General features: G+C 37.7%; 1 protein-coding gene across 2 annotated transcripts in view; it reads left to right on the top strand.

Annotated features, from left to right (window-relative positions):
* LOC133659690 (adenylate cyclase type 3-like) overlaps window positions 1-14,237 on the top strand; it is an 85,440-nt gene extending 71,203 nt beyond the window's left edge. For both annotated transcript variants that reach the window (XM_062062283.1, XM_062062282.1), the window contains 2 exons: window positions 6,158-6,282; window positions 13,079-14,237. In XM_062062283.1, the coding sequence (XP_061918267.1) occupies window positions 6,158-6,282; window positions 13,079-13,258 (305 nt within the window). In that variant the 3' untranslated portion in view covers window positions 13,259-14,237. The remainder of the gene's footprint in view (window positions 1-6,157; window positions 6,283-13,078) is intronic.
* Window positions 14,238-14,570: the final 333 nt, after the last annotated feature.

Below are 14,570 nucleotides of genomic sequence, written 5' to 3'. Positions count from 1 at the left end.
TGTGTGTTTGTACGTCTTTACAGTTCTCCTACATCAGAATGGTGTGTTTGTACGTCTTTACAGTTCTCCTACATCAGAATGGTGTGTTTGTACGTCTTTACAGTTCTCCTACATCAGAATGGTGTGTTTGTACGTCTTTACAGTTCTCCTACATCAGAATGGTGTGTTTGTACGTCTTTACAGTTCTCCTACATCAGAATGGTGTGTTTGTACGTCTTTACAGTTCTCCTACATCAGAATGGTGTGTTTGTACGTCTTTACAGTTCTCCTACGTCAGAATGGTGTGTTTGTACGTCTTTACAGTTCTCCTACATCAGAATGGTGTGTTTGTACGTCTTTACAGTTCTCCTACATCAGAATGGTGTGTTTGTACGTCTTTACAGTTCTCCTCCATCAGAACGGTGTGTTTGTACGTCTTTACAGTTCTCCTCCATCAGAATGGTGTGTGTTTGTACATCTTTACAGTTCTCCTATATCAGAATGGTGTGTTTGTACGTCTTTACAGTTCTCCTACATCAGAACGGTGTGCGTTTGTACGTCTTTGCAGTTCTCCTACATCAGAATGGTGTGTTTGTACGTCTTTACAGTTCTCCTACATCAGAATGGTGTGTGTTTGTACATCTTTACAGTTCTCCTACATCAGAATGGTGTGTTTGTACGTCTTTACAGTTCTCCTACATCAGAATGGTGTGTTTGTACGTCTTTACAGTTCTCCTACATCATAATGGTGTGTTTGTATGTCTTTACAGTTCTCCTACATCAGAATGGTGTGTTTGTACGTCTTTACAGTTCTCCTACATCAGAATGGTGTGTGTTTGTACATCTTTACAGTTCTCCTACATCAGAATGGTGTGTTTGTACGTCTTTACAGTTCTCCTACATCAGAATGGTGTGTTTGTACGTCTTTACAGTTCTCCTACATCATAATGGTGTGTTTGTATGTCTTTACAGTTCTCCTACATCAGAATGGTGTGTTTGTACGTCTTTACAGTTCTCCTACATCAGAATGGTGTGTTTGTACATCTTTACAGTTCTCCTCCATCAGAATGGTGTGTGTTTGTACGTCTTTACAGTTCTCCTACATCAGAATGGTGTGTTTGTACGTCTTTACAGTTCTCCTACATCAGAATGGTGTGTTTGTACGTCTTTACAGTTCTCCTACATCGGAATGGTGTGTTTGTACGTCTTTACAGTTCTCCTACATCGGAATGGTGTGTTTGTACGTCTTTACAGTTCTCCTACTTTAGAATGGTGTGTTTGTACGTCTTTACAGTTCTCCTACATCAGAATGGTGTGTTTGTACGTCTTTACAGTTCTCCTACATCAGAATGGTGTGTTTGTACGTCTTTACAGTTCTCCTACATCAGAATGGTGTGTTTGTACGTCTTTACAGTTCTCCTACATCAGAATGGTGTGTTTGTACGTCTTTACAGTTCTCCTACATCAGAATGGTGTGTTTGTACGTCTTTACAGTTCTCCTACATCAGAATGGTGTTTTTGTACGTCTTTACAGTTCTCCTACATCAGAATGGTGTGTGTTTGTACGTCTTTACAGTTCTCCTACATCAGAATGGTGTGTTTGTACGTCTTTACAGTTCTCCTACATCAGAATGGTGTGTTTGTACGTCTTTACAGTTCTCCTACATCAGAGTGGTGTGTTTGTACGTCTTTACAGTTCTCCTCCATCAGAACGGTGTGTGTTTGTACGTCTTTACAGTTCTCCTACATCAGAATGGTGTGTTTGTATGTCTTTACAGTTCTCCTACATCAGAATGGTGTGTTTGTACGTCTTTACAGTTCTCCTACATCAGAATGGTGTGTTTGTACATCTTTACAGTTCTCCTACATCAGAATGGTGTGTTTGTACGTCTTTACAGTTCTCCTACATCAGAATGGTGTGTTTGTACGTCTTTACAGTTCTCCTACATCAGAATGGTGTGTTTGTACGTCTTTACAGTTCTCCTACATCAGAATGGTGTGTTTGTACGTCTTTACAGTTCTCCTACATCAGAATGGTGTGTTTGTACGTCTTTACAGTTCTCCTACATCAGAATGGTGTGTTTGTACGTCTTTACAGTTCTCCTACATCAGAATGGTGTGTGTTTGTACGTCTTTACAGTTCTCCTACATCAGAATGGTGTGTTTGTACGTCTTTACAGTTCTCCTACATCAGAATGGTGTGTTTGTACGTCTTTACAGTTCTCCTACATCAGAATGGTGTGTTTGTACGTCTTTACAGTTCTCCTACATCAGAATGGTGTGTTTGTACGTCTTTACAGTTCTCCTACATCAGAATGGTGTGTTTGTACATCTTTACAGTTCTCCTACATCAGAATGGTGTGTTTGTACGTCTTTACAGTTCTCCTACATCAGAATGGTGTGTGTTTGTACGTCTTTACAGTTCTCCTACATCAGAATGGTGTGTTTGTACGTCTTTACAGTTCTCCTACATCAGAATGGTGTGTTTGTACGTCTTTACAGTTCTCCTCCATCAGAACGGTGTGTGTTTGTACGTCTTTACAGTTCTCCTACATCAGAATGGTGTGTTTGTACGTCTTTACAGTTCTCCTACATCAGAATGGTGTGTTTGTACATCTTTACAGTTCTCCTACATCAGAATGGTGTGTTTGTACGTCTTTACAGTTCTCCTACATCAGAATGGTGTGTTTGTACGTCTTTACAGTTCTCCTACATCAGAATGGTGTGTTTGTACGTCTTTACAGTTCTCCTACATCAGAATGGTGTGTTTGTACGTCTTTACAGTTCTCCTACATCAGAATGGTGTGTTTGTACGTCTTTACAGTTCACCTACATCAGAATGGTGTGTTTGTACGTCTTTACAGTTCTCCTACATCAGAATGGTGTGTTTGTACGTCTTTACAGTTCTCCTACATCAGAATGGTGTGTTTGTATGTCTTTACAGTTCTCCTACATCAGAATGGTGTGTTTGTACGTCTTTACAGTTCTCCTACATCAGAATGGTGTGTTTGTACGTCTTTACAGTTCTCCTACATCAGAATGGTGTGTTTGTATGTCTTTACAGTTCTCCTACATCAGAATGGTGTGTTTGTACGTCTTTACAGTTCTCCTACATCAGAATGGTGTGTTTGTATGTCTTTACAGTTCTCCTACATCAGAATGGTGTGTTTGTACGTCTTTACAGTTCTCCTACATCAGAATGGTGTGTTTGTACATCTTTACAGTTCTCCTACATCAGAATGGTGTGTTTGTACGTCTTTACAGTTCTCCTACATCAGAATGGTGTGTTTGTACATCTTTACAGTTCTCCTACATCAGAATGGTGTGTTTGTACGTCTTTACAGTTCTCCTACATCAGAATGGTGTGTTTGTACGTCTTTACAGTTCTCCTACATCAGAATGGTGTGTTTGTACGTCTTTACAGTTCTCCTACATCAGAATGGTGTGTTTGTACGTCTTTACAGTTCTCCTACATCAGAATGGTGTGTGTTTGTACGTCTTTACAGTTCTCCTACATCAGAATGGTGTGTGTTTGTACGTCTTTACAGTTCTCCTACATCAGAATGGTGTGTTTGTACGTCTTTACAGTTCTCCTACATCAGAATGGTGTGTTTGTACGTCTTTACAGTTCTCCTACATCAGAATGGTGTGTTTGTATGTCTTTACAGTTCTCCTACATCAGAATGGTGTGTTTGTACGTCTTTACAGTTCTCCTACATCAGAATGGTGTGTTTGTACGTCTTTACAGTTCTCCTACATCAGAATGGTGTGTTTGTACGTCTTTACAGTTCTCCTACATCAGAATGGTGTGTTTGTACGTCTTTACAGTTCTCCTACATCAGAATGGTGTGTTTGTACGTCTTTACAGTTCTCCTACATCAGAATAGTGTGTTTGTACGTCTTTACAGTTCTCCTACATCAGAATGGTGTGTTTGTACGTCTTTACAGTTCTTCTACATCAGAATGGTGTGTTTGTACGTCTTTACAGTTCTCCTACATCAGAATGGTGTGTTTGTACGTCTTTACAGTTCTCCTACATCAGAATGGTGTGTTTGTACGTCTTTACAGTTCTCCTACATCAGAATGGTGTGTGTTTGTACGTCTTTACAGTTCTCCTACATCAGAATGGTGTGTTTGTACGTCTTTACAGTTCTCCTACATCAGAATGGTGTGTTTGTACGTCTTTACAGTTCTCCTCCATCAGAACGGTGTGTGTTTGTACGTCTTTACAGTTCTCCTACATCAGAATGGTGTGTTTGTACGTCTTTACAGTTCTCCTACATCAGAATGGTGTGTTTGTACATCTTTACAGTTCTCCTACATCAGAATGGTGTGTTTGTACGTCTTTACAGTTCTCCTACATCAGAATGGTGTGTTTGTACGTCTTTACAGTTCTCCTACATCAGAATGGTGTGTTTGTACGTCTTTACAGTTCTCCTACATCAGAATGGTGTGTTTGTACGTCTTTACAGTTCTCCTACATCAGAATGGTGTGTTTGTACGTCTTTACAGTTCACCTACATCAGAATGGTGTGTTTGTACGTCTTTACAGTTCTCCTACATCAGAATGGTGTGTTTGTACGTCTTTACAGTTCTCCTACATCAGAATGGTGTGTTTGTATGTCTTTACAGTTCTCCTACATCAGAATGGTGTGTTTGTACGTCTTTACAGTTCTCCTACATCAGAATGGTGTGTTTGTACGTCTTTACAGTTCTCCTACATCAGAATGGTGTGTTTGTATGTCTTTACAGTTCTCCTACATCAGAATGGTGTGTTTGTACGTCTTTACAGTTCTCCTACATCAGAATGGTGTGTTTGTATGTCTTTACAGTTCTCCTACATCAGAATGGTGTGTTTGTACGTCTTTACAGTTCTCCTACATCAGAATGGTGTGTTTGTACATCTTTACAGTTCTCCTACATCAGAATGGTGTGTTTGTACGTCTTTACAGTTCTCCTACATCAGAATGGTGTGTTTGTACATCTTTACAGTTCTCCTACATCAGAATGGTGTGTTTGTACGTCTTTACAGTTCTCCTACATCAGAATGGTGTGTTTGTACGTCTTTACAGTTCTCCTACATCAGAATGGTGTGTTTGTACGTCTTTACAGTTCTCCTACATCAGAATGGTGTGTGTTTGTACGTCTTTACAGTTCTCCTACATCAGAATGGTGTGTGTTTGTACGTCTTTACAGTTCTCCTACATCAGAATGGTGTGTTTGTACGTCTTTACAGTTCTCCTACATCAGAATGGTGTGTTTGTACGTCTTTACAGTTCTCCTACATCAGAATGGTGTGTTTGTATGTCTTTACAGTTCTCCTACATCAGAATGGTGTGTTTGTACGTCTTTACAGTTCTCCTACATCAGAATGGTGTGTTTGTACGTCTTTACAGTTCTCCTACATCAGAATGGTGTGTTTGTACGTCTTTACAGTTCTCCTACATCAGAATGGTGTGTTTGTACGTCTTTACAGTTCTCCTACATCAGAATGGTGTGTTTGTACGTCTTTACAGTTCTCCTACATCAGAATGGTGTGTTTGTACGTCTTTACAGTTCTCCTACATCAGAATGGTGTGTTTGTACGTCTTTACAGTTCTTCTACATCAGAATGGTGTGTTTGTACGTCTTTACAGTTCTCCTACATCAGAATGGTGTGTTTGTACGTCTTTACAGTTCTCCTACATCAGAATGGTGTGTTTGTACGTCTTTACAGTTCTTCTACATCAGAATGGTGTGTTTGTACGTCTTTACAGTTCTCCTACATCAGAATGGTGTGTTTGTACGTCTTTACAGTTCTCCTATATCAGAATGGTGTGTTTGTACGTCTTTACAGTTCTCCTACATCAGAATGGTGTGTTTGTACGTCTTTACAGTTCTTCTACATCAGAATGGTGTGTTTGTACGTCTTTACAGTTCTCCTACATCAGAATGGTGTGTTTGTACGTCTTTACAGTTCTCCTATATCAGAATGGTGTGTTTGTACGTCTTTACAGTTCTCCTACATCAGAATGGTGTGTTTGTACGTCTTTACAGTTCTCCTATATCAGAATGGTGTGTTTGTACGTCTTTACAGTTCTTCTACATCAGAATGGTGTGTGTTTGTACGTCCTTACAGTTCTGCAGTTTTAATTTGGGGTACCTGTCTCACGTTTGAGTTATGTGTTCTTTGCACCAGGTCTCAACAAAGGTGGAGTCTTAGCAGGAGTCATCGGTGCCCGCAAACCCCACTACGACATTTGGGGAAACACGGTGAATGTGGCCAGTCGTATGGAGTCCACCGGAGTGTTGGGCAACATTCAGGTACAGCACCTCTCTTTATTGCAGGCCGAGTATAAGATACTGCACAATACTCATTTCATTACTAATGTTACGCTACAACGGCACGGAAGCAAAGACGTTGTTTCAGCTCTATTTATTAAATAATAATATTATGAAGTGTGCAACTAATCCAAATATGTGTGGTGTGCGACTATGTGTAGTGATTAAGGTGAGTGTTGAGCGAGGTGCGGAAGTCCATGGAGGGCAAGGCAAGCTCGGAGATCCAGAGACAGGCAGGAGGTCAGGGGAAAGAGCGAGGCGTCAAAGTCCGTGTCCAGGCGGGAGGTGGAGATGCAAAGAGGCAGCCAGGGGAAGCAGAGGGAAGACGGGGAGACGAGACACACAGCTGGTGACGAGGAAACGGAGGAATGCTGCTGGATGGCGACAAGGAACACAATAGAAATGAACACGGAGGGGGAGAAACATAGAGAGAGAGAGCATAGAGCTAGAGATGTTGGCTTACTGTACGGGATACCCTGAATGCGCCTAGAAATTCTGTCCGTAAAAGTTCTGAACAGAACGGGTGACAATATATCAATATATCCTACAACCCTACTTGATGTTATGATACTGGATGTTGTTGAGGATACTGGATGTTGTTTACGATGCTTGATGTTGTTATGATACTGGATGTTGTTATGATACTGGATGTTGTTTACGATTACTGGATGTTGTTTACGATACTTGATGTTGTTATGATACTGGATGTTGCTTACGATTACTGGATGTTGTTTACGATACTTGATGTTGTTATGATACTGGATGTTGTTATGATACTGGATGTTGTTTACGATTACTGGATGTTGTTTACGATACTTGATGTTGTTATGATACTGGATGTTGTTTACGATTACTGGATGTTGTTTACGATACTTGATGTTGTTATGATACTGGATGTTGTTTACGATTACTGGATGTTGTTTACGATACTTGATGTTGTTATGATACTGGATGTTGTTATGATACTGGATGTTGTTTACGATTACTGGATGTTGTTTACGATACTTGATGTTGTTATGATACTGGATGTTGTTTACGATTACTGGATGTTGTTTACGATACTTGATGTTGCTATGATACTGGATGTTGTTATGATACTGGATGTTGTTTACGATTACTGGATGTTGTTTACGATACTTGATGTTGGTATGATACTGGATGTTGTTTACGATTACTGGATGTTGTTTACGATACTTGATGTTGTTATGATACTGGATGTTGTTGAGGATACTGGATGTTGTTTACGATGCTTGATGTTGTTATGATACTGGATGTTGTTATGATACTGGATGTTGTTTACGATTACTGGATGTTGTTTACGATACTTGATGTTGTTATGATACTGGATGTTGTTTACGATTACTGGATGTTGTTTACGATACTTGATGTTGTTATGATACTGGATGTTGTTATGATACTGGATGTTGTTTACGATTACTGGATGTTGTTTACGATACTTGATGTTGTTATGATACTGGATGTTGTTTACGATTACTGGATGTTGTTTACGATACTTGATGTTGCTATGATACTGGATGTTGTTATGATACTGGATGTTGTTTACGATTACTGGATGTTGTTTACGATACTTGATGTTGTTATGATACTGGATGTTGTTTACGATTACTGGATGTTGTTTACGATACTTGATGTTGTTATGATACTTGATGTTGTTGAGGATACTGGATGTTGTTTACGATGCTTGATGTTGTTATGATACTGGATGTTGTTATGATACTGGATGTTGTTTACGATTACTGGATGTTGTTTACGATACTTGATGTTGTTATGATACTGGATGTTGTTTACGATTACTGGATGTTGTTTACGATACTTGATGTTGTTATGATACTGGATGTTGTTATGATACTGGATGTTGTTTACGATTACTGGATGTTGTTTACGATACTTGATGTTGTTATGATACTGGATGTTGTTTACGATTACTGGATGTTGTTTACGATACTTGATGTTGTTATGATACTGGATGTTGTTATGATACTGGATGTTGTTTACGATTACTGGATGTTGTTTACGATACTTGATGTTGTTATGATACTGGATGTTGTTTACGATTACTGGATGTTGTTTACGATACTTGATGTTGTTATGATACTGGATGTTGTTTACGATTACTGGATGTTGTTTACGATACTTGATGTTGTTATGATACTGGATGTTGTTATGATACTGGATGTTGTTTACGATTACTGGATGTTGTTTACGATACTTGATGTTGTTATGATACTGGATGTTGTTTACGATTACTGGATGTTGTTTACGATACTTGATGTTGTTATGATACTGGATGTTGTTATGATACTGGATGTTGTTTACGATTACTGGATGTTGTTTACGATACTTGATGTTGTTATGATACTGGATGTTGTTTACGATTACTGGATGTTGTTTACGATACTTGATGTTGTTATGATACTGGATGTTGTTTATGATTACTGGATGTTGTTTACGATACTTGATGTCGTTATGATACTGGATGTTGTTTACGATTACTGGATGTTGTTTACGATACTTGATGTTGTTATGATACTGGATGTTGTTTACAATTACTGAATGTTGTTTACGATACTTGATGTTGTTATGATACTGGATGTTGTTTACGATTACTGGATGTTGTTTACGATACTTGATGTTGTTATGATACTGGATGTTGTTATGATACTGGATGTTGTTTACGATTACTGGATGTTGTTTACGATACTTGATGTTGTTATGATACTGGATGTTGTTTACGATTACTGGATGTTGTTTACGATACTTGATGTTGTTATGATACTGGATGTTGTTATGATACTGGATGTTGTTTACGATTACTGGATGTTGTTTACGATACTTGATGTTGTTATGATACTGGATGTTGTTTACCATTACTGGTTGTTGTTTACGATACTTGATGTTGTTATGATACTGGATGTTGTTTATGATTACTGGATGTTGTTTACGATACTTGATGTCGTTATGATACTGGATGTTGTTTACGATTACTGGATGTTGTTTACGATACTTGATGTTGTTATGATACTGGATGTTGTTTATGATTCTGGATGTTATGATACTTAATGTTATGATACTGGATGTTGTTATGATACTTGATGTTGTTATGATACTGGATGTTGTTATGATACTTGATGTTGTTATGATATTTGATGTTGTTTGCTATTCTTGATATTGTTTATGATACTGGATGTTGTTACGATACGTGATGTTTACAATACTGGATGTTGTTTACGATACTTGATGTTATGATACTGGATGTTGTTAATGATACTTGATGTTATGATACTGGATGTTGTTAATGATACTTGATGTTATGATACTGGATGTTGTTTACGATACTGGATGTTTTTATGATATTTGATGTTGTTTACTATTCTTGATATTGTTTATGATACTGGATGTTGTTACGATACGTGATGTTTACAATACCATATGTTATTTACGATACTTGATGTCATGATACTGGATGTTGTAAATGATACTTGATGTTATGATACTGGATGTTGTTTACGATGCTTGATGTTGTTATGATACTGGATGTTGTTTACGATTACTGGATGTTGTTTACGATACTTGATGTTGTTATGATACTGGATGTTGTTTATGATTACTGGATGTTGTTTACGATACTTGATGTCGTTATGATACTGGATGTTGTTTACGATTACTGGATGTTGTTTACGATACTTGATGTTGTTATGATACTGGATGTTGTTTATGATTCTGGATGTTATGATCCTTAATGTTATGATACTGGATGTTGTTATGATACTTGATGTTGTTATGATACTGGATGTTGTTATGATACTTGATGTTGTTATGATATTTGATGTTGTTTGCTATTCTTGATATTGTTTATGATACTGGATGTTGTTACGATACTTGATGTTATGATACTGGATGTTGTTAATGATACTTGATGTTATGATACTGGATGTTGTTATTGATACTTGATGTTATGATACTGGATGTTGTTTACGATACTGGATGTTTTTATGATATTTGATGTTGTTTACTATTCTTGATATTGTTTATGATACTGGATGTTGTTACGATACGTGATGTTTACAATACCATATGTTATTTACGATACTTGATGTTATGATACTGGATGTTGTAAATGATACTTGATGTTATGATACTGGATGTTGTTTACGATACTTGATATTATGATACTGGATGTTGTAAATGATACTTGATGTTATGATACTTGATGTTATGATACTGGAAGTTGTTTACGATACTTGATGTTATGATACTGGATTTTGTTTATGATACTTGATGTTATGATACTGGATGTTGTTATTGATACTTGATGTTATGATACTGGATGTTGTTTACGATACTGGATGTTTTTATGATATTTGATGTTGTTTACTATTCTTGATATTGTTTATGATACTGGATGTTGTTACGATACGTGATGTTTACAATACCATATGTTATTTACGATACTTGATGTTATGATACTGGATGTTGCAAATGATACTTGATGTTATGATACTGGATGTTGTTTACGATACTTGATATTATGATACTGGATGTTGTAAATGATACTTGATGTTATGATACTTGATGTTATGATACTGGATGTTGTTTACGATACTTGATGTTATGATACTGGATTTTGTTTATGATACTTGATGTTATGATACTGGATGTTTTTATGATACTGGATGTTGTTTATGATACTGGATGTTGTTCACGATACTAGATGTTGTTTATGATACTGGATGTTGTTTACGATACTTGATGTTGTTTACGATACTTGATGTTGTTATGATACTTGATGTTGTTTACGATACTTGATGTTGTTATGATGCTTGATGGTTTTTTTTTTACAATACTTGATGTTGTAATGATACTGGTTGTTGTAATGATACTTGATGTTTTGATACTGAATTTTGTTATGATACTGTATGTTGTTTACGATACCGGATGTACAAGCCTCACTGGAAACGGGTCCGACTTACTGCCGGCAGTGCGGGTAGAGAAAAGTTCAACATGAAATACGGAATGGGAGAATATTTAAACATGACGAATACAACAGAGGTGATCATTGTTACGGTGTCACATGTTGGTTGTTGGCCTGACCTCAAGATGCAGGGACGGCAGGTAAGGTGCAAATAGAAGGAAGTACCAGCGTGGTTTCGGCAGTAGATCCCTGTTGAGCAAAAACAAGGCAAAGAAAAACACTGTGATCACATCACATTTTTCAATGGAAGCCGAGTGGATACAGTTAATAATCCGAGAGTCCGGAGTCCAATCCGGAGTTTCACCTAACAGTCGATCACATGCTTTTTTACGGAAAATCGGTGGCCGAATGGATCGTTACTTCCCAACATGGTAGATAAATAAATGGAAGTTTACAATTGACAAGGATTTGTTAGGCATCAAACACAAACCTTGTGGATGATAAGAGAACCTTTGCTTGGTTATTATAATATAGTCATTCAAGATGGCTACCGAATTTGGTGCTTTCATAGGCACCAACCAAATTCCGTCGGTACTACCAGGTATCGATTCATATAAAATCAAACGGTGCCACGTTTCGATTCTTTTGTTGCATGTGACGTCACGTCCGGTTGCAGACTGAACAGCAGTCAAGCAGCACTGAGAGCGGCAATTTTCAACACCAAAATAGCAAGTGTGCTTGGTAGAAAACGCTACAACGTAAAGTGAGGATCCACTCCTCCAAAATGCTCATGCTAATTTACACTGGGTTTGCCATAGAGAGGCTACTATGAACATTAGCAATTTTACATGGCGATTTCATCACCTCCGAGTTTGGTAATGAGAACCACAACTAAGATGGATGTTACTAGGGATGTCCGATAATGGCTTTTTGCCGATATCCGATATTCCGATATTGTCCAACTCTTTAATTACCGATACCGATATCAACCGATACCGATATCAACCGATATATGCAGTCGTGGAATTAACACATTATTATGCCTAATTTGGACAACCAGGTATGGTGAAGATAAGGTACTTTTTAAAAAAAATTGTAAAATAAGATAAATAAATTAAAAACATTTTCTTGAATAAAAAAGAAAGTACAACAATATAAAAACAGTTACATAGAAACTAGTAATGAATGAAAATGAGTAAAATTAACTGTTAAAGGTTAGTACTATTAGTGGAGCAGCAGCACGCACAATCATGTGTGCTTACGGACTGTATCCCTTGCAGACTGTATTGATATATATTGATATATAATGTAGGAACCAGAATATTAATAACAGAAAGAAACAACCCTTTTGTGTGAATGAGTGTAAATGGGGGAGGGAGGTTTTTTGGGTTGGTGCACTAATTGTAAGTGTATCTTGTGTTTTTTATGTTGATTTAATTAAAAAAAAACAAAAAAAAACGATACCGATAATAAAAAAAACGATACCGATAATTTCCGATATTACATTTTAACGCATATATCGGCCGATAATATCGGCAGGCCGATATTATCGGACATCTCTAGATGTTACAATCAAACATCTTAACACAATATTCTTACCGTATAAACACTTTGTAGGGCGCAACAGAACACATCCAGTTTCATGGGAAAATCTCGACAAACTAATGGCATCATAGAACAAGACGTAGCAACCGGAACATCAATATTTATTTTCCTTTTCATTGGTGCGCAAATAAAGCACATTTTGTTGGGGTTGTTGCTTCACGCTTACAAAGATGACGAGCTTGGCTCCTTTGGCAGGAGAGTCTGTGATGGTGTCCCTTTGTGTGGTGCTCGCCCCTCCAGGTGGTGGAGGAGTCCTACAACATCCTCAAAGAGTACGGCTTCCGCTTTGTGAGGAGGGGCCCCATCTTTGTCAAGGGGAAGGGGGAGCTGCTCACTTACTTCCTGAAGGGAAGAGACAAACAAGGCTCCTTCATGAACGCCTCTTCTGTTACGCTCCCACATCAGGTTGTGGACAGTTAAAGGGTTTTCTCCCGGTGAGCCCAGCAGACGTGTCCGAGGTTTTGCCTTCAAACCGTGACACGTCATCATGGCCAAACACGGCCTGCGAAAGAATCCCAAGGTCTGCTGTAGACGATGGCCGCTCCTAAATAGTCATCTGTGTTACTGAAGACCGAAGACCAGACCTGGACACCATGAGACCGGTTGACAATCTACTTTTCATTCAGTGCCAACGTGTGAAGGACTTATCTGGACATCCAATTCTAGTTTGAATTCTGGGTAGACTTGAAAATGTTCATAGTGTGTAATTGTGTACCAGTAGTGCGGGTACATTGTAGAACAGGTTTCGGGCGTTAGACTGTGACTTGAATGTGCTAGGAGCCTTTAGCAAACCATTGGAACACTTCCTTTGTTTTTCACTTTAGGAGTCTTACCATCGCTTTATAGTACCAGGATCAGATTTTTATTATTATTATTATAAAGGTTTATTTGAAATAGGGACAGATACAAAAACATAGACATCTGAAACAGTTATCCGATGTATGCATTTATGGACTGGCTCCACCAAACTACGGCTAGTGCGGCTTGCGAGACGTCACCAGTCTAAAACGGAATTGGACCCGCGGGGTGCCTCTAATTTAAAGGCCTACTGAAATGAAATGTTTTTATTTAAACGGGAATAGCAGATCCATTCTATGTGTCATACTTGATCATTTCGCGATATTGCCATATTTTTGCTGAAAGGATTTAGTATAGAACAGGGGTCACCAACGCGGTGCCCGCGGGCACCAGGTAGCCCGTAAGGACCAGATGAGTAGCCCGCCGGCCTGTTCTAAAAATAGCTCAAATAGCAGCACTTACCAGTGAGCTGCCTCTATTTTTTAAATGTTATTTATTTACTAGCAAGCTGGTCTCACTTTGCCTGACATTTTTAATTCTAAGAGAGACAAAACTCAAATAGAATTTGAAAATCCAAGAAAATATTTTAAAGACTTGGTCTTCTTTTGTTTGAATAAATTCATTAATTTTTTTTACTTTGCTTCTTATAACTTTCAGAAAGACAATTTTAGAGAAAAAATACAACCTTAAAAATAATTTTAGGATTTTTAAACACATATACCTTTTTACCTTTTAAATTCCTTCCTCTTCTTTCCTGACAATTTAAATCAATGTTCAAGTAAATTAATTTTTTTTATTGTAAAGAATAATAAATACATTTTAATATAATTTTTCATTTTAGCTTCTGTTTTTTCAACAAAGAATATTTGTGAAATATTTCTTCAAACTTATGATTAAAATTCAAAAAAATTATTCTGGCAAATCCAGAAAATCT

The sequence above is a fragment of the Entelurus aequoreus genome, linkage group LG11 (assembly GCF_033978785.1).
Source record: "Entelurus aequoreus isolate RoL-2023_Sb linkage group LG11, RoL_Eaeq_v1.1, whole genome shotgun sequence".
NCBI classification, from domain to species: domain Eukaryota; kingdom Metazoa; phylum Chordata; class Actinopteri; order Syngnathiformes; family Syngnathidae; genus Entelurus; species Entelurus aequoreus.
The sequence above is the reverse complement of the archived record's forward strand: the minus strand, read 5'-3'. Positions and strand labels throughout refer to the sequence as shown.